This window comes from Carex rostrata, chromosome 3 (genome assembly GCF_964058835.1).
Source record: "Carex rostrata chromosome 3, lpCarRost1.2, whole genome shotgun sequence".
NCBI lineage: Eukaryota > Viridiplantae > Streptophyta > Magnoliopsida > Poales > Cyperaceae > Carex > Carex rostrata.
Genome location: NC_135920.1, coordinates 8,393,870 through 8,419,349, shown reverse-complemented (window position 1 = coordinate 8,419,349; position 25,480 = coordinate 8,393,870). Strand labels below are relative to the sequence as shown.

General features: G+C 36.1%; 3 protein-coding genes across 7 annotated transcripts; 1 reads left to right on the top strand and 2 right to left on the bottom strand.

The window, feature by feature from the left end:
• Positions 1 to 227: 227 nt before the first annotated feature.
• On the top strand, positions 228 to 3,204 carry PAT1 (GRAS family transcription factor). Of its 3 annotated transcripts, none has more exons than XM_078299190.1 (2): positions 228 to 494; positions 1,188 to 3,204. In XM_078299190.1, the coding sequence occupies exon 2, from the start codon at positions 1,292 to 1,294 to the stop codon at positions 2,915 to 2,917; it is 1,626 nt and encodes a 541-aa protein (XP_078155316.1). In that variant the 5' UTR covers positions 228 to 494; positions 1,188 to 1,291; the 3' UTR covers positions 2,918 to 3,204. The 3 variants fall into 3 exon arrangements, with proteins under 3 accessions (XP_078155316.1, XP_078155317.1, XP_078155315.1); XM_078299191.1 differs by having other exon boundaries at positions 375 to 509; XM_078299189.1 differs by having other exon boundaries at positions 386 to 494; positions 1,194 to 3,204.
• Positions 3,205 to 13,180: 9,976 nt separating this feature from the next.
• Positions 13,181 to 18,099, bottom strand: LOC144551287 (WRKY transcription factor SUSIBA2-like). Its single transcript, XM_078299199.1, has 7 exons — positions 17,765 to 18,099; positions 16,581 to 16,754; positions 15,994 to 16,222; positions 15,428 to 15,712; positions 14,800 to 14,962; positions 14,554 to 14,712; positions 13,181 to 13,942 (listed from the first exon to the last, which is right to left on the bottom strand). The coding sequence occupies exons 1-7, from the start codon at positions 17,969 to 17,971 to the stop codon at positions 13,414 to 13,416; spliced, it is 1,746 nt and encodes a 581-aa protein (XP_078155325.1). The 5' UTR covers positions 17,972 to 18,099; the 3' UTR covers positions 13,181 to 13,413.
• A 2,778-nt stretch (positions 18,100 to 20,877) lies between these two features.
• Positions 20,878 to 23,697, bottom strand: LOC144551279 (putative yippee-like protein Os10g0369500). Of its 3 annotated transcripts, XM_078299186.1 has the most exons (6): positions 23,328 to 23,457; positions 23,043 to 23,115; positions 22,827 to 22,935; positions 21,718 to 21,789; positions 21,380 to 21,449; positions 20,878 to 21,265 (listed from the first exon to the last, which is right to left on the bottom strand). In XM_078299186.1, exons 1-5 carry the CDS (start codon positions 23,389 to 23,391, stop codon positions 21,426 to 21,428), a joined length of 342 nt encoding a protein of 113 aa, XP_078155312.1. In that variant the 5' UTR covers positions 23,392 to 23,457; the 3' UTR covers positions 20,878 to 21,265; positions 21,380 to 21,425. The 3 variants fall into 3 exon arrangements, with proteins under 3 accessions (XP_078155312.1, XP_078155311.1, XP_078155313.1); XM_078299185.1 differs by lacking the exon at positions 23,043 to 23,115 and having other exon boundaries at positions 23,328 to 23,697; XM_078299187.1 differs by lacking the exons at positions 21,380 to 21,449; positions 23,043 to 23,115 and having other exon boundaries at positions 23,328 to 23,697.
• Between the last annotated feature and the right edge of the window lie 1,783 nt (positions 23,698 to 25,480).

The window sequence follows — 25,480 nt, the reverse complement described above, 5'->3', positions numbered from 1 at the left end:
CATTTTATACTCTTTTTTTTTTTACTATTTTAGACATATTTTGAAGCGAAATACTATTGTCAACATCTTTACTGAAATATTTAATATGATCTGAATCCGAAAAGTGAAATACTCACATTTTTATCGGAATGGATCTTATATAATCTTAATTGATTTACATTGAATTATGATCCGAATCCGATATATTAAGGTCTATCCATACTCCATAGTCCATAGCAATCGCATACTCGTAGTGGCCACACGTGATCCGACGCGATCCTAGCGAAGATGCATACAAAAGAGGCTTCGCCGTGTTACTGAAATGGTAGAAACTAGAAACGTAGCTCTACACAAAGAAACCTCATACAAAGGCAACTAATTGCTCTACTGCTCTTAGCTTTTTCCTTCGCAGAAGGCTTTACTCTAATTCTCTCTCTCTCCCCCTCTGCGAAAAGAACCCAACTTGACTCGATTGTTTCGTCTGTGAAAAGAACCCAACTTGATATTTTTTCGAGGTATGTCAAAAATTGGTATGACAAATACTTAATTACTCTTCTGTTGCTCGTTAATCGGCTGTTATTTTTCTCAATTAGGCTACGTAGTTGGCGGAATTAGTTTAACTCCTGCTGGTTTTGGGTTTATGAGAAAGTCTCTGTTCCTTTCTTCTTCTTTTTTAACTGCGTTGTTCGTATTAATAAAGAATCAAGAGTATCAGTAATTTTGCAATTACTTAATTTTATTGGTTACTTGTTCGTTGGACTATCTCTCTCTCTCTTTCTCTCTATCCTGATCTTGAATTGGGAGGAAGTTCAATATTTATGATCAATAAAGCAATCATTTGACTATAGATGTACATCCTTCTTTCCTAATTTTGGGGAAATTTTTATTTGAAGTTGTCTTTGGGAATTTATGAACAACCAAGTGACCAACTAATACTTATCTTTGCCCTCATCAGATCTCAATTATTCCTTTTAATTTGACGAATAATTTTTCATTCCCCTATAAGTAATCTTATTTTCCTGGCTTATTAGCCCTTATAACCGCTTTAAAACTAGAAGTTATATAATAATTTAATGTGTTGTTTGACAGCCAATTGTATACCTACCCCAAACAGAAGTTCTCTTTCTATTTTGTATTTTCTTGGTCAAAATTTCAGGTCAAATGGCTATGTTTATATTAACTAATCACTTTTCTTTGTCCTTTTACAGGTTAAGACATGCTTATTTGCAGTGATTGTGGGGGGATTGGAGATCAAAGAAGATAGATCCTACAGATAGAGGAAATATATAGAATTGACCCATATAACATCACCATGCATACTTCAAAAGAATACCTTCAGTTTAATAAATCCTACTATAACTACCCATCTGTACCTGTCAGCAAACCGGAATCCAATTACACACAGCAAAACGCTTACACATCGCCACAATACGTGTCTTCCTCTGATGAGGGCTCGTATTCACAAAATCCCAACTCAAATGCGCACTCGCAACCCTATTGCACTCTGGAATCCATGACAACAAACCCTAATTCACACAACTCACCGTCATGCTACAGCGTCTCTTCTACTGGAGGTAGCCCGTTGTCCCAGCCCGAATCGGATAACACAAATATATCTTATGGGTCCCCGAACAGCGTTTCATGCATAACCATTACAGAGGACCCAAACCCTAGCTTGGATGAACTACAACAAAAGATGCGCGAACTCGAGAGCGTCATATGCGGACCTGACTTCGATGCACCAGAGGACTACCAAAAGTGCCAAACGGGTATTCCCGACCTGCTTACATGGATGCAGTTGATGGGCATTCCTCGTGGTGACCTCAAACAGTTATTGCTACATTGTGCAAAAGCAGTAGAAGAAAATGATATCAATTTAATCGGATGGATTGTGCCAGAGCTCCGTCAGATGGTTTCCATCTCTGGCACACCGAGCCAACGGCTGGGTGCTTACCTTCTAGAAGGTCTTGTTGCCAAGCTGGAATCATCAGGGAGCTCTATATACAAGGCACTGAAATGCAAAGAACCAACCGGCTCAGACCTGATGTCATATATGCATGCACTGTATGAGGCGTGCCCTTATTTCAAATTTGGGTACTTGTCAGCAAATGGTGCAATTGCGGAGGCGGTCAAAGGGGCAGATTCAGTTCACATAATTGATTTTCAGATTGCACAGGGGACCCAGTGGTTAACCCTAATTCAGGCCCTGGCAGCCCGGCCTGGCGGGCCCCCCAAAATCCGCATAACTGGTATAGATGATTCACAATCTGCCTATGCACGTGGTGGTGGGTTGCATTTGGTCGGTAGGAGGCTTGCTCATGTGGCTGCTACATGCAGTGTACCATTTGAATTTCACCCCTTAGACATGACTGGTAGTGAAATTAGAAAAGAGCATCTTGATATCCGGCATGGGGATGCACTAGCAGTTAATTTTGCTTTTCAATTGCATCACATGTCTGACGAGAGTGTGAATACTGAAAATCACCGTGACCGGTTAATTAGGTTAATTAAGAGCTTAAACCCCACAGTTGTGGCACTAGCTGAGCAGGAATCTAACACGAACACCGCGCCATTCTTTCAACGCTTTTGTGAAACCCTGGACTATTATACTGCAATATTTGAGTCAGTAGATGTGACCATGCCGAGGGAGGATAAGAAGAGAATAAGTGTAGAACAGCATTGTCTGGCAAGGGATATAGTGAATATCATTGCATGTGAAGGCGAAGAGAGAGTGGAGAGGCATGAATTGTATGGCAAGTGGAGAGCACGGTTTTCAATGGCAGGGTTTAGGCCATGTGCGCTTAGCCCGTTGGTAAATGCCACCATTAAGATGCTTTTGGAGAGTTATTCGCCAAATTACTGGCTTGAGGAGAGAGAAGGCGTGCTTTATCTTGGGTGGAAGCATCGGCCATTGGTTGTTTCTTGTGCATGGAGGTGAAGGCAACATGTCATGTCCTAACGTCACGAGAAATGAGGTGCATAATTTCAGAGTTTATGTAGTTTCATGTGGTACTATGTTTTACATTTAGTAGGTTTAGGTGGTGTTCAGCCAGCTGTTATCTGATTTTAAGCTTATGTAGGTTTGGTTGTAGATGGGAGATTTGGAGTCAAGAGACACCACAGGTGATGCTGTGTGGGTAGTATGGTTTTGTATTATATAAAGCTGTCTCATTCCTTGCTAATGTGTGAATTTTGTTAATTATCTGTATGCTGTGTTTCTATTTTTATTCTGTTTTTTTAGCATCTGTAGAAATAATTTGGCAAAAAGAACTATAGGGAAGTTAAATATTGAACGTGCTGTGAAAAAAACAATTTTGGATTTTCTGTTGCGCTTTAGAAATCTCTTTCTGAGCACGTTTTATGTGGATTTTAAATTACTTGATATAGGAACGGCTCTTGGTGCGGTACCAAAGTTTAAAAGAATCAGTCTTTGGTAAGGGGATGGCTGGTACCAGTTTCTTGCATGTGTCAGTCAGATGGTTGGTACCAGTTTTTGCTTGCATTGTAGCCTCAATAAAGCACTTCTAAGTTTTTAGCTAAGAAACACGGGGAAAAACACAATTTTACAGGAGCATAAAGGCAAAAGGAATTTCTCTATTATTTATATGATTCACAACTTATTGGCAGAGAAGGCTAGTTGCTGGATTAACATGTCAAAATACGAATAATTTGTGGATACGAATAATTTGTGGATACAAATACATATATTGTTTCAATTTCTAAAGTGGATACAGATACGGATAAATTTTATCTGTATCCGTAATTTTTCAATTTTTCAATTTTCGGCCGAAATTTATATGTTTCTGCCAAGCTTGCCAACTACCGATTCGCTTGGTTTTATTCAATTTCGTTTACGAGCCTTTGACTAATTCTCTTCCCCTTCGACTTCTTTTATTTTGTTCATGCTACGGAGTACCTTCAAAATTTCAAATACTGTTTAATGATCTGTTGAGGTCTGATTAGGATTGCTTTATCTATGCAAAGCACACCTCCCAGCTTGCTAATACATTCATTTATCTTGAAACAGGTAACTACGATTCAAAAAAGTAACTATGAAATTAGTATTTACAATGCATTAAAAATAAAAAAGTAGTGGTATGACCACCGATTTCATAGAAATCAAGTATACTTGATTTGATATCCAAAATAGATACTAAAATCAAATATGGTAAGTCTTACAACAATTCAACATCTATAGGCATAAAAGCATACAAGTAAAAACAATAGCACATCAAAAGCTAAGCTCTCAACAAAATGAATACTAAGAAAGCAAAAGCTCAAAAATTAGTCATATCCTAGAAGACTCCAATAAATCTTCATCCATCAACTCGTCTCCAGACATTTGACTTGAGGGGCTGCCAGCTCCAAGAGCCTGGATTGACTCCTCTTCCTCCTCCAGAATTTGATCTGAGAGATCCTTAACATCACATGGAAGTATTAGACTTAATTTCAGTATGAATTTTCAGATCTAGACTTCCACCAAAAATTAGCTAAAGAAATTATCTTAAACCCTAATGATTTAGCGGAAATGGGAGTAGTATTATCATTAAAAAAAACTCTATTATTTTCTAACCATACAGTCCATAAGATAGCTCATCTTAACAATTCTACAAGTAATCTATCCTTGAAGGGGATAGAAGCATCAAGTAACTACAAATTATCTAAAGAATTACATTCAAAGGTGAATGAATTGTATATTGCAATCCAATTCCAGATCAATCGTACATAAGAACAGTGTATAAATAAATGGTCAGTACTCCTATGTTGGTCACAAAATGCACAAGTAAGATCCCTTGGCCAACTTTTTTTTGCTAAATTAACCTTAGTTAGAATTTTATCTCGTCAGACGAGCCAAAGAAAGATTTTGATTTTTAAAGGGATGAGAGATTTCCAAATGGTATCATATTCAGAATTTGGGATACCACTATACTCTAACCATTTATAAAAAGAATGTACAGTGAAATTATCATCTTGTGACCATCTCCATATCAATCTATCTTCCAGATGAGAAGACAAAGTAAAATGTTGGAACTTGTGATGCAAGGCAATCAATTCGGTCCTATATATACCATTTATTTATCTTTGAAAAGACAAACTTAAATGAGAATTAGAAAATGCTCCTGCTACATAAACAAACCTATAAGCAACAATAGAAAAAATGTTTGGAAATTAATGTTTTAAGGCATGTTCACTACACCATCTATCTAACAAAAAAGAAGTTGTATTTTCAATTCCTATTTCTTTATTTAAGCCTAAATTGATAACAACATGATCTTTTAGGAATCATTTCCAAAATGGTGAATAAAGAGAAAGAGAAATTCTAGTGCCATATTTACTAAGAAAAATATTTTTCCATCTACCAGAAACAGAATTATCTAGAAACCGATACCATCATTTAGCCAGAAGAGCCTTATTCATAAGCTCAAGGTCTAAAATCCCCAAGCCTCCTTGATCTTTACTTTTGCACACAATTCTTCAAAAGACTAAGTAGTATTTTCTTCTATTAGAGTTACCCCAATGCCATAAAAATTTACGTCTAATTTTAACAGGTAATCTATATATGGATAACCAATATAATGGAATAGCAGAAACCACAGAATTTAGAAGAGTTACTCTATTAGCTTGTTGAAGGATTTTGTTTAAAGCATCAGTTACAAGAATAAAAAGGAAAGAGGATAGGAGATGTCCCTGTCGTACCCCCTTTCTGTTGGGGTTTTCGGCGGTGATGTAACCAAAACCCGTTTAGGCTTAAGGTGCGGAATGACCGTAGAACAAAAATTTCTACAGCCAACTTAAGCTCAGGATTAAACGGGGTATGTCAGGGAACTTTCCAAGGCGGTCCACCTTCAGTATTCCTTTGGCATCAAAACCCAATTTAATCCTTTTACAGATCTACTCCATGATTGATTTCTAAAACTTTAATCTACTTACCAATTAAATAGATTAATATAACATATTTATACCTTGTTTCCAAATCACAGTTGGAATGCAGACCGAGCGAGTAGAGCCTCACCAGGGAAGGAATCGACTCGGAGTATCACACGTGTGATACCTCTATCGGTTATCCACCAGGACTAACCAGAGAGCGGTTTATTTCTTTTGCCAGAAATACTATAAACCGCGGAATTCTGCAAAAACACTATTCACGGGGAAAAAGACGAAAACCCGTAAACACGAATTTTCGGTTACTCAGTTTCATCAAATGAGCAAAACTGACATACCGCGAAATTCGATAAAACACTATTCATCAATCCCGTAAATATTCTCCACAACAACCCGCAAGATTATACGTCAACTACGTATAACTTTCTTTTCTCAACCGAAACACTATTTGGGAGAGAAACCGAGAAAAAGATAAAATACCGATTCGATTCTGCACGAAACGATACAAGTGAATTAGTGATTTTTCTCTCTACCCCTCCACCCCTATTTATAGGGTTTAGGGTCGGTTTCCAAATGACCAAAATGCCCTCCAAGTTCGGCCTATTTACAAGATATGCCATCGAATGGATAAGGATGATGACATGTGGATAAGATCGATGACGTGTCATCTGGATAGGATCGATGACACGTCATGCGGATAAGCACGAATCTGAAAAGACCCGAATGCCCTCGGCCCAAACACAAATAATGTTTGTATAATTATTCTGAACAATTATATATATTTTTCTGCGGTTGTTTGTTTCGGTATCGATGACGTGTCATCTGGATATGATCGATGACATGTCATGCGGATAAGACGAATCTGAAAAGACCCGAATGCCCTCGGCCCGAATACAAATAATATTCGTATAATTATTCTGAACAATTATATATATTTTTCTTGCGGTTGTTGTTTCGGTAATTTATACAACGTGTCCTGCACATTTATAAATTAACCGATTAACTTTTATACAACGTGTCACACACGTTTATAAATTAACCAATGTTTTTGCTTGTTATTTTTACATAACATTTATAATTTAATTATAACACGTATAATTAATTATAACCATCTTACTATTGATCATAACCAATTTATAATCAATCACAATAAGATTCTCCGATTAACTCCTATATGGTGTGACCCAATAGGATCTGTGTTATGTTGGTAAATAGAGTTAAAACTGTTTTAACTTCTATAATCATGAGCGGCATCTGGCAACACATCATGACCATCCAATTACACAGATGATGCTGTACAGTACAATATCACGATCCAGTAAACAATTTACTTGTGTCAGTTCTTTTGTCACATAGCTATCAGATTAGTTTCAAGGTAGGTGTGTGTCATCCTTGTAAACTTAATCTTTTCTTGATCTTGAGCAGATTATCAAATATGATTACTCTTGTAATCATACCGCGCGCTGATAATCTTACTCTATCAAGGGGCCCAGTGATGCTATAGCTCGTATAGAGATACGAGGGACAATAGTACTTTTGGTAAACCATCACTACCTCAGCTAAGCCATGTATACCGAAGAGCTACCGTTATAACTGCATTTTACCGACAGCGTTTGATAACAATCACACATATACATTTCTTAGTAGGAAAGATGAATACCTCATACTTTAGAACTTAACACTGAATGAAAGCATTAATGACACGAACACAATTCCGTATAATGTTTCATTCTGGGTCTGTCAGATATCATGTTCCTGGAACATATATCTATGTGATTAAAATGACAACTCCTTGTCTATGGTCTGTAAAACTTGACCATCATTTAATCCACATACTAACCTTACAGCGGTAATTAGTGTTCCTGCTAATTACCTTGGTCAGTGACCTTTTAAGAGTATATATCATCTATATTATGGAGTTTCACAATTTCAGTCATGAACTCAAAATGATCCATAAATGCAATAATACTCAAGGCAACAAAATGATATTAATCATCCAATTCATGAACAAAGCTTTATGATAAATTATCGTATTATTGACTTCTAGATTATTACACTAACACTTTCGACAAAAAAAATATGGGCCTAAAGTACCATTTAAATTTACACATGTTCGACTACCTTCTAAAATCAATTTGATCCAAGTAATAAATTTTTCACCAAAGCCCCTAGCATATAATATTTCAAGTAAAAAATCACAATTAACATAGTCAAATGCCTTTTCAAAGTCAAGTTTGAAAAGAACACCCTTTTGTTTTTTAATTTTCACTTGATCAAGAACCTCATGCGCACATACTACATTATCTAAAATTAATCTATCTTTAATGTAAGCTGTTTGAGAATAATCTATTAAAGAATCCATAACTAAAGCTAATCTATCAGCTTATAATTTTGTGATGAGCTTAAAACTACAATTAATAAGACTAATAGGCCTAAAGTTTCTAACTGTGATAGCATCCTCCTTTTTAGGGATTAAACAGATGGAAACAAGGTTAAACTTGAAAACATCCAAATTATTATTGTAAAATGCTGTAAATATCCTAAGTATATCATCTTTAATAATATCCCAAAATGATTGATAAAATTGAAAGGAGATACTATCAAGCCCAGGAGCCTTAGAGGGATTACATGCAAAAACTACCCTTCTAATTTCCTCTAAAGAGAAAGGTGCTTGTAAAAAAAGACATTGATCAGCAGTTAAGTTTTCAGATGAAGCCCACAAATTATCTTGTAAGGATAATAATCTAGGAGGAGAGGATCCCATAAGGCCTTTATAAAAGTCTGTAACATGGCGTAATATTATAGATTGGTCAAAGCACATAGAACCATCAATTTCTAAACAACTAATTGTATTTTTATTTTTCCTACTTGATGCTATTACATGAAAAAATTTGGTATTAAGGTCTCCTTCTAAAAACCATTTTAATCTAGACCGTTGTTGCCAATATTGTTCCTCCTCTAAATATAGCTTATATAAATCATGTTGACAAGATTCCCAATCATCTAATTCAATCTCAGTAAGACAATTGTCTTCTAATTGATTTTCAAAATAACCTAGTCTAGATAGCAAAGTAGACTTGATTCTCTTTTTTTTCACCTCTAACATTAGAACTCCACCCTCGTAATTTCTGTCGTAAAGATTGCATTTTAAATTTCCAACTATTACCTAGATCAGATGTTAAAGGATTGTTAAGCCAACACGAAGAGACTAAGTCATAAAAACTCTCATGAGCAAGCCAAGATTTATCAAACTTAATAGACTTAGAGTGGGGAATAACTACTGCTTGAGTATCTAAAATTAAAGGAATATGATCTGAGTATGCCCTTGGTAATGAAGTGAGTTTTGAAAGATTAAAGCGTGAGTTCCAAGAAGTGCTTGTGAGGTAGAATTACGAGATCGTGTCCATGTAAACTTTTTATCAGATAACGACAATTCCATTAAGTCATTGTTCCTAATGAAAGAATTAAATCGACTACTAATTACATGATTATAACTATTACCAGATCTTTTAGATCTTCGTCTAATCATATTAAAATCACCTAAAATTAAGAAAACATCAATTCCTAAAGAGCTTAGGTCATTCAATTCAAGAAGAAAAGCTCTTCTTAAAGCAGTAGTTAAAGGACCATAAACAGTTGTAAAACACCATTCAAAGTTATCAATCTTATTTTTAACATGTACTGTAATGGAGTAATCCTTAACATAAGAAGAGATTAAAGTAAATAAAGAATCATTAAATCCTAAAAGTAAACCTCCCGAAACTCCCTCATAAGGCTTAACTATATATTTAGTTATTGTATTACTAAGAGCTCTCAAAGATCTATCATGAAATAATTATTTCTTAGTTTCTTGTATATTTACAAAGTCTATAAGATTATCACTAATTAAATCCCTAAGGTACATTCTTTTAGCAGCTAGGCCTAGGCCTCTAGCGTTCCAATTGAGGAACTTAACCATTAGAACTAGTAAGTGCCCCAATTTGATTAGACTCAGGAATATCATTGATTCCTAAGACTTAAGAACCTGTAATTTCTGATGAAACAGAAGAAGCAAAAATCTGACCAATAGGAACACTCTCAGATAAAACTGACATAAGTTTAGGCTTAGATAAAGATCTCAAAGCTCGAACTATTTGTATACTATCTTCTAAATTATCACCTAATTTAAAACCACTAATATCATACAATTTTACTAAATCCAAGTCAGACAAAGAAGAGTAAGAGAATTGGTCAATCAAAAATTGAGTACCTATGGTAGCTTTAGCAGACTTGGTAGAAGATTTAGAATCCCCACCTCCAGCTGTAGCTTCATTAGCACCGGCTAGTTGGTTCAGCTTGACACGAAGACTATTGCAAGGCTCTTCTATAGAGGACACTTCATGCTGCTTCCCTTTGCGCTTCCTTTCATTGTCATTTTTATAGCCGCCTCTCTAGGATCTTTAGGAGCAATAGGCAGTGGAGGTGAAGGAGGTAACTCATCTTGAGAAGCCCATGGATCACTTGGATTTGACTCACTATCAGGCAGTGAACTTAACAAGGCGAATCTATTAGAATCCGCAGAAGGCATGGCTGATGGTTGAGGCAAAGAGGCTCCAGAAGGTGGAATGGGAAGAGGTAAAGGAATAGTAGCTGGGTGGGGCAGCGGTGGCAGGGGAGGTAGAGGAAGAGCTGAACGGGGAAGAGGAGGTAGATGAGGGGTTGAAGGGAGCAGACGAGGTAGAGGAGGGGCTGGAATAGGAGGTGCAATAGGGGGTAAAGGATGAGAATAAGGACCTGGCCGTTCTTTCCAAAAATGACGATGTGGTACCGAAGTTGGCCGTCCATCTCCTTCAATAACAAATTGGATCCAATAATAACGAGAAACACCATCTGGACCCTTGAAGTAAAGCTTGCGACATGGAGGAATGTCGGATCTGTCGAAAACCCTAATTTTCAGCCTCAAATACTTAATATTATCTCCAGCTCGCGTCAAAGGGTCCACTTTGATAACAAATCCCCCAATCTCACTAATCAATCAATCAAACTCAGACTCATGTGATAAAGAGGAAGGTAGACCATAGATCTTAATCCAGCAAGTAAAGGGTTCCCAACCGCCATCATACCTAACCGGATCAAAAGCCTCCAAATGAAAAACTATATCCCCAAGGAGAATCCTCCCCTCAACAATGGCAATCTGTCTCCATGTCGGATCAGGAGGGTGTAAAAAGAAGCAATCCTCACTCAAAGGAATAGCTTTCCACTAAAAATCATTCACGGAAAAGAGAGAAGATAAAGAAGAAACAATGAAATCAGCACCTTTTCGATAAGAATCCTTGATAACTACCCCTCTTCTTAAAATCTCAGCATGTTCACGGATCGTCTGAGTGCAAGAAAACCTCATAATCGGCAGGGAGCTGCCCTGAGCTTTCATATCTGGTGTGAGAGGACGACGCAAAGAGGAAGGTAGCATTGTGATTGCCCGACAAGTGTGCTGATTGGGGATGCAGAGATGCGGGGTCCACGATTGGGGATAAATACTTACAAGTATAGGTATACATACTTGCACGATGAGGTATAAATATTTGTGTGATGATGAGCCCGAAAATATGTTATCATAGATCTCATTTGAAAGATAAAATTGTGTAGAATACTTTCGTGGTTTTATATTTGCAAATTTTCTCATATATCATGAGAAATGTGGACGACATTGAAAAAAGAAAACTCACCTCTAAAATATGTTTAAGAGATGGGGGATGATGGGGAATGAGAGTGGGGGGATTCATATAATTATTCTAATTAATATAAACATAAACCTAGTATTCATCTAAAACAAAGAAGGAAAAGCAATTCAAAGTTTGAATAAAATTATAGATGATAGTGTGATTACTGACCGATAATTGTAATTATGTTCCTGAATTCTTTTTGTTCAAGAAAACTAATTTGTTAAATAGCAAGTTAATTTTATTACAATATCTGAATTATGTATTCAAATGATATCCATATTCGTATTTGTTTAATATCCATTCTGTATATGTATCTGATCCGTTTGCACATCTAGTTTTCATGGGGTAGTTCCATGAATTCATATCAGGCAAGGTACTAAAATTTCGAGTTCAGGTCTGGACCATCCGATCTGCTGTGGCACGAAATTAAAATTTCGGATTGGTCCATATTCTGATTGGATGGTACAGATCCAAATCCAAATCCAAAATCAAAATTTGAGTTACCTCAGAGGATCCGGACTCGTAGTGACATGCTACCTAGATCATGCCTAACAATTCATATACCTTGTGTAGATTGTAGTACTTGGCATCTCTTTTTTAAGTGGGTGCTACTAGACATTTGCTAACGGGTAACCCGTGACCCGTTCCGGGTTACCCGTTACGGGTAACGGGTAGGACGGGTAAAGGGGTAGGTCGGGTACGGGTAAAACCCGTAACGGGTAGACGGGTAATTTTCCCAAAATCTATATCCGGTCCGTTTATTACCCGTACCCGTTGCGGGTTGACGGGTACGGGTACCTCGGGTACGGGTCCGGGTATCCGGGTACGGGTCGGATCCGCCCTCTTTTTTTTTTTTTTTTCCTGTTTTTTTCTTTGTTTTTTTCTGTTTTTTTTCAAAAAATTAAAATTTTTTTGAACTGAAACGGGTCGGGTACGGGTAACGGGTACGGGTACGGGGTACGGGTACGTGTACGGGTAGACGGGTAGACGGGTACGGGTAGGCGGGTACGGGTAGGCGGGTAAACGGGTACGGGTACAACGGGTTTTTTTTTCAAACGCCTTGTCCGGCCCGTATATTACCCGTACCCGTTTACCCGTTTGACCCGTTTGACCCGGGCGACGGGTACGGGTCAAACGGGTAATGGGTACGGGCCGGGTAAAACGGGCTTAACCCGTTTCGGGTATAGCAAACCTCTAGGTGCTACGAGATAACACCTAGGAGAACCTTCAAGAAAAAAAGAAAAAGAAAGATAACAACTAGGGAGAAAGGTTCTACGTCATGGTTTTATCTTGATGAAGTGTCAAATTGGGTGGTAATGATGAATAATGATTGCTTATACCTCATGCTTTCCAGAGATATTATTGCACCACGGAATTAAACGCTGCACACATGACAATGATTCGGGATCCATGCAACTTGATGGTTTCTTTCAAGTACCGTTTATTATACATCATTTTCCACGATTACAAGGCCTATGCTTCGCATTGGCAGCCAAATAAAAAAATTAATGATTACAATTTGATATAACTCCAGGTTTTTCTTTTCCATTTGTAATACTAATATGTCGTCGTTTATACAGAAAGGGTATAGACAAAATGAAAATACCAAAAAAGCATATTAAAGAGGGAGATGATATTTTAATAAGTGACTGTACAAGAAATGTCGGATTACAGGACATCTATCCAGAATTGATAAACATCTCCAACTTAACTTAATCCCTATCCATATTTTCCTCGAACAGTTCCCAATCCGTAAGTCCAGAAAATTACAACATCACTCGATAGCATTCTCAAAAATCAAAGTTAAAAAATTGTCATCCAATAATACACTTCAGTTAGAAAACAATAATTATGGCCCCAAAACTAAATTACCCGTACTGGTGTAACACAAGCTTGATGAGTGGTTAATCGGAGTTGTCTTAAAACTGAAACCGTCATCCTCCTCTCTATTTTGTACATGTGGTAGCCCATTATGCACCATTGATACAGCCGGTACGACCACACTACCGTAACCAGAAGAATTTGCCGGGTGCATATGTGGGTAATGCCCATTATTACCTTGATTTGCATTTATGCCAACACCAAGATCTAAGCTAATTGCATTGCTGTTGTTTCCATCTGGTCGACTGTAAGGTCGGGACACAGGAATATTATTATCACAAGGCCTGAACATACTGTTGCCTGCACTCGGGGAGGGTTTTATGGGAGTAGCCACAGTAGATGGGTCATAAGACCCAGACCCGGATCCGGTCCGAGCAGTGGGCACGTCATGGTTATGCTTCCCCTCGTATGTGGTGATAACAGATTTCGGGTCGTGAGAAGCCCGCTCAACATGCTTTCGTACAGGGCAGCCCATGTTTGTGCATTTGTAGTAGCTCCTGTGTGAAGAAAAAGGCCCGTGTTAGTAAAAAACTGTAATTTAATAAATAGATGGATGAGTCAGGAAGTCTCAATTAAGGTGTATTTTAAGAGAAGCACCAAATGAACAAAAAGAAAAATAAGAAAAAAAAAACTATTTCTTTTGTTATGCCCGATATTTAATTGCAGTTGCACATAACAGAAACGAGTTAATTTTATCATATTTGCATTGAGACCCAACAATTTTCCTGTGATAAGCAAACAAACAACCAATCACTGAATGAAGGCTAGGTCAAACAAAAAAAGTACTACATTGCTCCCCACTTTGATAGTCTTAACTCCAAAGTGCATCCTGATTCTTACAAACTACAAATTAGAATCATAATCTAAGGACCAACTTTTTTTATTAATTTTAACTAATAAGGATGCAATTGTCAAAAAACTAGTGTAATACAACTTCTCTGAAAGATTGGTCTTATTAACAACTATCAAACAAACATTTTGGTTTTGAGTAGGGTGTTTGTATACATGGAAAAACTATTAGGGTACAACGTCCAAAATAACCCAAAATTGAAAAAAAAAAAAATAGGTTAACTCGGTATTCTTCTTCCAGAATAAGAGATCTCCTCACCTTGGGTTAGGATTTCCTTTGACAACTTTCTGTCCGTACTTGCGCCAGCGATAGCCATCGTCTAATATGTCTACCTCACTTACAGTCTGAACCACCACACGTGGTTCACGATTAGGTTTATTGAATGCTGATGCATCCAGTGCTGCCGCCTCCACTTTCCTGCAACATAATTGCCCTTCAACATTTGATCATCACAAGAATATGATGTTGAAAATAAAAAAATAAAAAATAAGGGGATTAAAGGACCTGCGCTTGGACTCTGGATCCTCATCATCTGCCATGTCATCACCAGTATTGCATTGACCAACTGACACACCATCGTCTCCGGTTGCTGTTTCTGGTGGTACATCACTCGTGCCATTTATATTTATTTGACTGGGCAGAGGATTCAGATTGCCTTGCAACTTATCTACAAAACAAACCATTAAGAAATATTCATATACTAAGCTAATATGACTTTTTCAAATGCTAAAGCACATCAACCAGCGTATTGATGTACACTCCAACAGAAGTAAATGTATCAGGGAAGCCCTTGCAAAATGATAAGCATCTCTACATGTCCAATAATAATGGACAACAAAAGAAACAACATTTCCTTAAATATTGCCCAAAGACCTAGTCTGCTTGCTCCTGATTTATTCAGATTCATGGACAATGATAAGGTAAGTCAAGAGTAGTTTGGTCACCTGAACAAAGTAGAGAAATATAGCCCCACAGATACTATAGCATACAAAATAACACCTATCTATATAGGGCAATAGATAGGGAGCGAAAATACGGAAGAAGGGAGGAAGTGTGAGGAGAGAAAGAGAGAGTTTGTGGTGTTTAGATTTTCCAGAGAGAGAATGGAGGGGGGAGAGGGGAGAGAAAATACCTTCTACAAAACCATCATATTTGTCATCTCCAGTATTAGGTAACACGGCTCCACCGAGACCTAATCTACGGTTAGGCAATGGTTTGGGATGGTTATGCTGACCCTTGTACACCACCTCTTTTATTTGACCATCCATGGACCTCTCCAATTGTTTTTTCACCTCACAGTTTGGGTGTGTGCATTTATAATAGCTCCGAGGATTTTCACTTCCTTTTACAAGCTTTTGACCGTATTTGCGCCAATTGTACCCATCTTCAATTGACTTGTCCACATTATTCAAGTTACCTGTTGCAATTTCAAAAAAGTCACTCAATTTATTCTTTTGGCAAGTTCGTGAAAATATAAGTGCTATGATGAAACTGCAGAAAGATCCCTCCTATTATTTCAATTTTGATAAAAGAAGAGGGCCTATACTTTTTCAGTCAAATTGCAAAAGAAACCATACATTGTTTTTTTTTTTTCAATATGCTAAGTTCCTTCACCATAACCAACAGAGACAAATTGGATTTTGCCACTGCTACAACCAATCAAGTGAAAAAACAACACAAAATGGTAATGTCTCACACCAGATGCATTAAGATCCGATCCATTGATCTGCTCATCATAAGGTGGTTCCTGAGGTCCGCTGTCAGTTAAAGGGCACTGTTCAATAAGTTGTGGTGCATTGGATGGTCTGTTCTCAGGTCCAGATCCATTAGGAGGAGGCAATGAGTTTGAAGTGTGAGCCTGAGTTTGACTCTGGATTTGAAAGAATGGTGCTGACTCATTATGTTGGTAGGCACACTTTAGTGAAGCCTACAATAGGAAACACATCTCATGCATTAGCATTAACCACCGATTTACAATTATCACCTTTTCTGTCCATTTTCTAAGTAGCAACTTCCACAAAAGTAGTTCCTATCAAAATAAAACAATTATTCCATAAAATTCTTCTTTCATTAATGAATCGTGCGTTTTCTTCCCTGACATCAACAGCATGACAGGAATATCATACTAATAATTTCCAATACAGCTAAAATTCAATTCTACATATGCACAAGCAAGCAATCAGAATCCAGACCAAAAAACTATGATGCCAACTAGGCATAGATACCGAGTTAAACAAATCCTTGAACATAGAACTATAGAAGGGACAGTCAGCAGACAGACATACCATAGATTGTATTGACGAATTGGGGAGGGGTTTGAACTCAAACTCACTAGAACCTTTATCTTCATTTAACTTGTCTACGCAGTTGTCCCTCGGTGAAGCTAAGTTTCCTGAAGTAATAATTTTGCCCATCATTGATGACATATTTATGGTACCAGTGGTTGGAGATGGTTCAGCCTGCATGGACAAAACTAAAAACTAAGAAGAAATTTGCCAATGCATCTAAGGTCAAACATCAATATCTTTGCCTGAGAACAAATGTCTAAGTCTGTGCTAGTCATGAGATGCTGTGAAAAATACTGTTTAGAATTAATTAGTTGCTACTAGATGTATTCAAAACAACCAGATAAAAATCCTTCTATCCAGTCACTTCCATATTTCCCAAAATTTCCCTTTTCACTCTCTTGAGAAACCAAGGAAACAACAGAAACAAAATTTGTAAAGATAAAATACTAAACGAATAATTTTCTTGCATCACATTAAAGTTTAATAGTGCAAATGATGTTAAGAATCAAAACAATAGTACATTGTTTGAGGAAGCATTGATGCCAGAAAAGAAAGAAAAGGAATATTCTACATCCAACTATCTTAAGTCAATACCCAACCTAGTGTTCTCTTTTTTGTCCTTTCATATATATTTATATCACGTTCTGAATACATGTAACCAGAATAAAGTTGAAGGAAAGAGAATAAGCATAAAGTTCATAATGATAATCAGCATCAATTTTTCTGTGTAAATCCTAATTTTCTTTATTTTGAAAAAGAAATATAACAAGTTTGATGCATCCGAGAAGCATTTATTTTATCTTTATTTTTTTTTAATTTGCTCAGTTACTTCAGCTGCTATAAGGGATTTTAAAATGAAATTTTGCTGTCATGGCAAAACGAGTAGTCTACTAAAGATCAATTTATGTAACATCATGTATAACTCTTTGCCACACAAAGTTCTAAAGGAAAAGAGAAAAATACAATATAATACGTACTTCCAATTCATCATTATCTACAAGGACTCAATTCCAATTTAGGACCGAGTAATTAATGCCAGATTACACTAGCAAAAAGTGCTAAATTCTAGTTTCTTCCCTTGATGGGGAGCTGTACAAAGTAATGGAGGGCACTTTGGGGAACAAAACTTGTCATCTTCAACATTTGGTACTTCAGTGGTAAAATAAGAACAAATCGAAAACCTTCATATTAGTGAGAAGAACTGGGGATTCGAGCAACGACGAAGGAGAGAATCCAGGTGGGATCGTGAGGCAAGGTTCTCTTGAAATGGGGAGCCTAGCGGGAGACATCGTCTTGTACCTGGCACCACTAGCCGCCGCCGACAACGCCTGAACCCTAGGATCCGGCACAGACTTCTCCGGCGAACCATGGCCGTCCGCCTCAGACATTTCAAGCAGGCAAAAATCTAATTGTGAATTCGCTAAAATCTCTTTTTTAATCTTTTGGTGGTAAACTTCAGTGATTGGATTTGATGGGTAGTTTTGGAAGTGCGTTCTGTTGATGCTCTTGTTATACTTTTGCGATCAAGTTAGACCTCTTTCTTTTATTCATTATTCAAATTTATGCGATTCCTGTAATGTAGGGTCCTAAATCAGTTTCTAGGCTCTGCCAATATATTTAGACCAAGTCCATTTAGCTTTTAAGCTTGCTTTGTTTGTTGTTGTACTTTTGCGAAAACTCGTACTTACGCACCGTATTTACTACAGCAACGAAATTTTTAGGGGTAAAGCTATCGGCAGATCAGTGTTTGTTTTATGCAGCGCTACTTTAATTCTATTGTCCATACACTGCAGGAAGCAAAATATACTCTGTCAATACCCTTACTCGGTTTTAGCAACGAGCTTCAACTGACAATCCTATGGGTGGGCCCCACATGTCAGTGAACTTCTTGTTATTAGTATGGGGTTAGAACTCTCGCAGCAGATAATTTTGTTGCATGACAAAAATGACAACGCGTTGTCAGCAACTGTTGACTTGAGAGGCGCAAGGAGAGCTTCGGATATCCTGTTCTTTCTCTACACATTTATTTATGATGCGAGTCGAGCTGCAATTGTGAAAATGCAACACAAATCGGGTCACACACAAATCGGATTACAGAGAAAGGAAGGGAGATCCAGCGAGAGGAGTATTTCATTTTGACTGTTTTACCCCTAGGGTCTAGCTACTGGAGCTATGTCCAGAGCAACACGGAACTGGCGAGGGAGCATGGGCTGTGGGGCCCATTCCCCGAAGTTGATTGGGAGTTAAGGAAATTCGGATCTGATGTGCCCATTACAGTGAATATTTCTCTATGGTTTGTTACCGCTTCTAGTCTTTTACTCTTTTACGGTTTTACCTGCTCAAATCAAATTGTCAATCGATCCTGACTGGTTTCACTTTACAATTTTTGGAATGATTTTTTTACCGTTGCTCGTTGAGGTCAGCATAAAACTTTTAAAAGCTTTATTTTTTGCTGATCATCGACGATCCCTTTAAACATTACAACACTATTATAAGCTGGATGGTGTTCTTGATCCGAGGGTTAGGTATAAAAATAAGAAAGAAAGACAATCTGATTTTTCTATTCAGATGAAGAAAAGAGAAAATAATTTTGATAAAATCCAAATCTTTTATGATCTCGTTGCACTACTGTATTGTTACATTTTGATTTTGGTCATTTAAGCGAGGTGCATGATTAAAAAAAATATGATACAAAATATTTTGAAGGGAGATCCTCACAAATTTTATTATATCCATCCTACGAAACGAATAGTTCTACAAAAGAACTATTACCATTTTGTAGATGCACTTCGACGTAAATTTTGAAATAACTGTTAGATGGCGGCAACGTCTTCAAATCTTCCCACCGCTTAGGCGCTTATCTAAATAAATTTATTATTATAGGCTTTATTTTTCCAATATGATTCGAAAATAGCATACTTGAATTATATTTTGTTTAAATACAAATTGAACTTTAGTTTAATACGAATTGGCTATGAACATTAAAAGATAGAAATTGCTAGTATAACCATCGAAACATTATAAATTGTCTATCTTTTTTTCTTATTAAAATACTCAAATTTTGTATTTTTCCATTTTAAATTAAAATATTTATTTATTTTTCCTCATGTTCATTAAATATGAAACTTTTAAATTTACTTAATTATTTAGTTCTATAGTTGAAATATTTGTTATGTCTTATTATTTGTAAAAAGAGACGCGTCCATTTGATTTGCAACACTCCGTTTTTTTTTGTGATTATGCCTAGCGCCAACCGTTTTGAGATGAAGCTGCATTCTCGCATGTGTTTTTCTACGATGAACAAATTGACCACAAAAGTTGTACAACTAACGCTAGATATACTCATGGAGAAAGAAACAGAGTGTTGCAAGTCAAACGAGTGCGTCCATTAAAAATAAGGTAAAACAAGTACTTCCACTATACAATAGAGCTAAATAATTAATTAAATTTAAAAAATTACATATTTAATACACATACTGGGAAGTCAGAAAGTATTTAATTAAAAATGAAAAAAAATAAGAATTTGAATGTTTTAATTAAAAAAAAGTAATTTAAAATATTTTAATGAGTATATATACACCAATTCTCCCTAAAAAAAATATGTATCAGTTAGACATTTGACTTGACTCGCATTTTATAATTGAATTCTGTTCTCCGTAAATTTAAAGAACTTTAACGACGAGATCTAAATAGTTTGATCAAATTAATAATTTCATTACCAATTAGTTAGAAAATGTCGTGTTGAATTATATATAATAGTGCTATTGCAGGGGTTATGTTATTATGCTATTTTTATTACAAGTCTGTTTTATGTAATTATTTGTTGGATATTATATTTTTATTCTTAACTTCTTAATAACTACAATAATTAATTATGTTTTATATTTCATTTTTTGTCGATTAAACATGCATATAATCCGACCGCTTAAAAAAGTATGAATTGGATTATTTTTTAAATTGTGGAGGTTAGTTATTTGGAAGTATCACAACCGGACTCCCATATAGAGCAGATTGAAAATATAGACAAAAATTGGAAGTATCACAATGAGTTGTAGTAGTTGTATTAGGAATTGTTGTACTAAGCATATCTAACTTCTGTAAACTTGGTTGCCACTGCCAAGCTTTCAAAAAAAAAAAGAAAAAAGAAAAAAGAAAAAGAAAATATAGACAAAAATATGATCAACTTGACCCTTGTACAGTATACCCCTTAATATCACCCAACCTAAATTTATATATATAACGTGCATTTTACATAAGTTTGATCGATGATAGCAAATAGCAGCATAAAAAAATATAACAAGTAAATACAAATATCAATGATGTAGAATTGCATTTGCAAAATTTACAGTTGAATCGTACAAATAGAATGGCTCAGTATTATTTTTGGCATCAAATAAAAAACCAAAGACGGGGGGATATTACTTTACATAAACATGAAATGGAAAACAGCCGCCTAGCAGTACTTAGCTCTTAAATAATTTTTGTTGAGACATTGCTATTTGAACCTTGAAGTACCTAATTTAGGTTTATAAGCAAAAGAACCGAAAGAAGCACCAAACTCTAGTAAAAGACACGAAAATGAAAAATCCCAGGAGCAATCTAAAATTTGAAATTCTAATAAAACTTGAATTAATCCGCGAAGATTATGATGCCTCAGCAAGTCAGCATTAGTATCTAATTGCCTGCATTTAAAAATAAAGAAAAAAACGTAACGTTATGAAATGGGTAAAATGATATTCAATTTTTTTATAAAACAAAACCCCTAATTCTGACATAGTCTAGTCATAGCAACTTACGTGAAATATCTGATATGTACACCTTTTCTATGGTTGAACCATGTTGTCAGAGAAAAGATAAGTCGACCGCCTTATGTTGCATCCATGTCATATATTCAAGGAATATATGTAAATAGAAAAAATTTCAAGACTTTACAAAAAAAATAGTGTTCTAAATAGCTAGCTATAGTGGCGCTATAGTGTTTTTGGATCTTAAAAGCTTTAAAAGTTACAGCGCTATCAACCGTTTTCGGTGCTATAGCTATAGCATTTTTTTAACCTTCCTGCGATGATGCGATAATTGCTATTTAGAACCTTGCAAAAAATATAAAAAAACTGTGAACAGAACATCAGCCGACCTTCATCACACGAGCCTTTTCCAACACGAACCTTCCCTCTTTGTACTTTTGGCTCTCATCGTACGCTTTCTCCTACATTATCCCAAGAAAGATATTAACTAATAGCATGCATTAATTACTGGGTACCCAGATGCCCAATATGATTTAAATGGAGCTCGAATGTGTGTATTTCTCTTAATATCCGGTACAAGAAACAACAACAGAGGCAGCCATATACGTACCGTTATAGTACTGGTACTTATAAGTTCTGATGTTGTGAAGTACACATCATATTCGGTTCTATATCATACACTTACCTATTCATTTCCAGGTGGGAGAAAATATAAAGAAAGAGAAGTGCATGTGTATTTTGGTGCCGACATTTGGCAATGCATTATAAAGTCAGTGCACAGGCATCTTGTAATTAGTGGGATTAAGGGGGTACCCTAGCACAAATAGGAAATAAATTATATAATATTTAAGATTTACATTAGTTGCAAATAAAGGGGTCGTAATTTGCTAAAGCCTCACAAATTTGTATTCAAGAGACTATCAAATTGAAGAGATGATACTGGCACTGGATTACTGGTAGCTTGTTCTAAACTTAATATCTTATGCTGACCAGTATTGGCAATTTTGATGCTTTAAAATATACAGTTCTCACTGAGATTACAAGGAAAGAAATGGTGGGAATAAAGGGGAAATAAATAAATAAAGGCAGCTACATATTCATACATACATTTCGTTGTGTATAACAAAACACTTAAGATACGTGCTTCTTTTCAATTAGTTAAATTTACCGGCTTGCATAAAGATAAAAGACTCAAGAACAAATTGAAAAGATTAACCACTTATGGAAAGGAAGTAATGGATGAATACATGGTTGTCCACTATTCATCAGTATTAGAACCCCAAAAAAGAACTATCCATCAGTATTTAGCTATTTGCAGAAGAAAAAAAAAATCAAAATTTCTGAAATTCCAGATAGTATTAATTCAGATGGCAAACAAATATACATTTGAAAGTGGTTTCTAGAAGTATCTTTCTCTGGGCAAACACAAAGTTATACATTATAAATATAAGATGTGAGAATAGAAAAATGCAGCTAATTGAGCTAAGTAGAAACTTACATATTTCCAGCCGAGAAGTTGCTGGCAGCAGCTACAGTAAACGTCACATACAATGTGCCACCCTGTCAGGAGATGACGGTCTTCACTCGGCCCCACAGTAAAATTCACGCTGGTCATTGACATCAGTAAATTATAAGATAAAATGAAAACTTGCTATCAAGGAAAAAACTTCTATTGATAAAGACGCTGTGACCCTGCCCAGCACTCTGTTAGTACCAGACCAGTTGATGCTGGTAAGCACCGCAACACAGTGTCACTCCACATCTCTTCATTCCAACAAAATCTTCCCCTTTTAGTACTCAGGATGAATTGAGCAGCGCATGAATCAGATTAAGTGAATAGCTAATCCTTTCCATCCACTGGAAGGACCCATCACTCCAAAAACCTCAAATTTGAGGGTATTAATGCAAAGCATCCAATTTAACAAATTTGATGCCAAATCAATTACAAAATAACGCTAATGCAAATAGAAATATAGTTGATCTTGAAAGAGGAACTCACACACTGCTGATAAGGTAGGCAGGACCATATCTCCCACTGAAGTTCTTGGAGAGGATCGCATCATGCGAAGCAGAATCGACTTTGCAACACCGACACATGAACACCTTCGGCCCGGGAAGCGATTGCACGAATAACAACCCCATACCCACCAACAGAGATCGCCAAAGGTGGATTTTGGGACCAATCAAACGATCCTCGGTGGTTTGAGGGATGAACGCCGAAGTATATAGAAGGGGGGAAAATTAAAGAGAAAAAAGGAATTGGTTGAATTCGAACCCGGTTGATTGAAACAGAAGGGCACTCGCCAACATCATTGCCAGTTTTTCTTTTTCTGTACTTCCTTTCGAGGAAAATCCAGAGAAACGGTGGAGACGTGATAATTATTACTTAAAACAAGTCTACTGGATTATTGGTCCAAAAGAAATACTGATTTACTGGACCCACAAGGCCGCAACTGAATGGATCTTTATGTTTGTAGTGAACCAGTGCTAGTTAATATTTTCCATATTTACTAGAAAAGCTTGGACTCCGAAATTTTACATGAACCGGGTTCTTTATACAAAGGGTGGAGCCCAGAGGTAGGTTGACATCATTATAATGACTCAAGGAGAACATGGTCTAGGAAAAATATTTTGTACGACAATGAATTGCATGATTACTGAATTCTTATCCTCTGCATTAACTTCAAAGGGAATCTTTTGAGTTAATGCATCTTAACCATTCGATTTGTTTCAAAATTCGTGTGGACTCGATCTGCACTAATATTAAGGGGACTCTATATTATAGACAGAAGCCGGATTGACTCCGTTTAAAATCAGGCGGTTAATATTGATTAACTCAAAAGATTTTCTTTTCTGTTAATGCAGAGGATACGCATTCATGATTCCTTCCGGTTTGGTCCGGATAAAACGCGGCGAGTCGCGAGAAGTACGAAGGTCCGAGTTTTATAAACGGGCTGTATTTCGGTAACGAAGGAGATGGCAAGTTGGGCCCATCAAGCCTTATGTCTGTCCATTGTCCAACATGCAACGATTTTGTAAAACTAAAATTAAATAATTTCATAAAGTTTAAAAATAATATTCCAACAAGTCTCCGGATTAAAATTAAATAATAAGAATTTCATATGTTTTTTATAAGAATTTTTTATGCCTACACTAATTGCTCGGAAAAAAAGGTATAACAAAAGTTTTTGGTGAGGAATTGGGATTTGGAGAATAAAAATTTTTCATTAAGAGATACAAATTTAATTCTTTGGATCCACCCGATCACATGATCATGTAGTTGTAAACTTGTAATTGATCGGCGGGTGATTAGGAAAATGTATTTAACACGCTGTAGATATTCTGCTATAAAATTTTAATTAATAGGATAAAATATATATTAGAAATTCAAACGGAGTCAAAAAGTGATCTAGGAGAGGCACTTGCTCCTCTAACGTGAAAATTTCACAAGTTATTTTAGAAACTTTATTTCTTAAAATATTTCAGTTCTAGTACTAGGAATAAAAAATTATGAAAATTAGGGATGTTAATGGCAACCTTGTATCCGCTTATCTGATATGTACCGTATCCGATAAGATAGTTACGGATAAGATTTTTTTTTTCGTAAATTTATTGGATATGAGCATGAGTAAAGATTTGTTTTCGTTATCTAAACGGATAGGGTACGAATAAAACCTATTTCGCACCCATTACCCGATCGAATAATTATAAAATATATATATTATATATTAATAAGCATTGAAAAGAGTTTTAATAGGTTTACTTGCTTTTAGCATGACTGGGATTTTTTTTCTTCAATAAAGCACTATACATGTGTGAAATGAATGTATATGTTTTAATGTTTTATTTAGTAGATAATAAAAATAATTATATATTATTATTATTTGTTATTTACTTGCTATTGTTTTGTTATCCAACAACCATAACGGATAATAGTAGAATACAGGTAAGATACGAATAAGAACAATTTGTAATGGATACAGATGTGAAAATGTTTCCACCTGATCCGTGTTGTACTCGTTGACATCTCTAGTGAAAATTATACTAAGACATAAAATTTCATTAGGTAATAATTTGATACAAGTAAAATAAAAGTAATAAAAAATTAATCTCAAACTCTAGATCTACTAAGCTGAGAAAATAGAACTCTCT

Excerpts from the sequence above, each read along its gene's own strand:
- PAT1 (XM_078299190.1), top strand. The coding sequence starts at position 1,292 with ATGCATACTTCAAAAGAATACCTTCAGTTTAATAAATCCTACTATAAC.
- LOC144551287 (XM_078299199.1), bottom strand. The coding sequence starts at position 17,971 with ATGTCTGAGGCGGACGGCCATGGTTCGCCGGAGAAGTCTGTGCCGGAT. Across the intron at positions 16,223-16,580 it reads ATTCGTCAATACAATCTATG|GCTTCACTAAAGTGTGCCTA; the intron begins GTATGTCTGTCT and ends TTCCTATTGTAG. Across the intron at positions 14,713-14,799 it reads GATCCAGAGTCCAAGCGCAG|GAAAGTGGAGGCGGCAGCAC; the intron begins GTCCTTTAATCC and ends ATTATGTTGCAG.
- LOC144551279 (XM_078299185.1), bottom strand. The coding sequence starts at position 23,470 with ATGGGGTTGTTATTCGTGCAATCGCTTCCCGGGCCGAAGGTGTTCATG. Across the intron at positions 21,790-22,826 it reads AACTTCTCGGCTGGAAATAT|GAGAAAGCGTACGATGAGAG; the intron begins GTAAGTTTCTAC and ends GGGATAATGTAG. Across the intron at positions 21,450-21,717 it reads AAAAGGCTCGTGTGATGAAG|GCGGTCGACTTATCTTTTCT; the intron begins GTCGGCTGATGT and ends ATGCAACATAAG.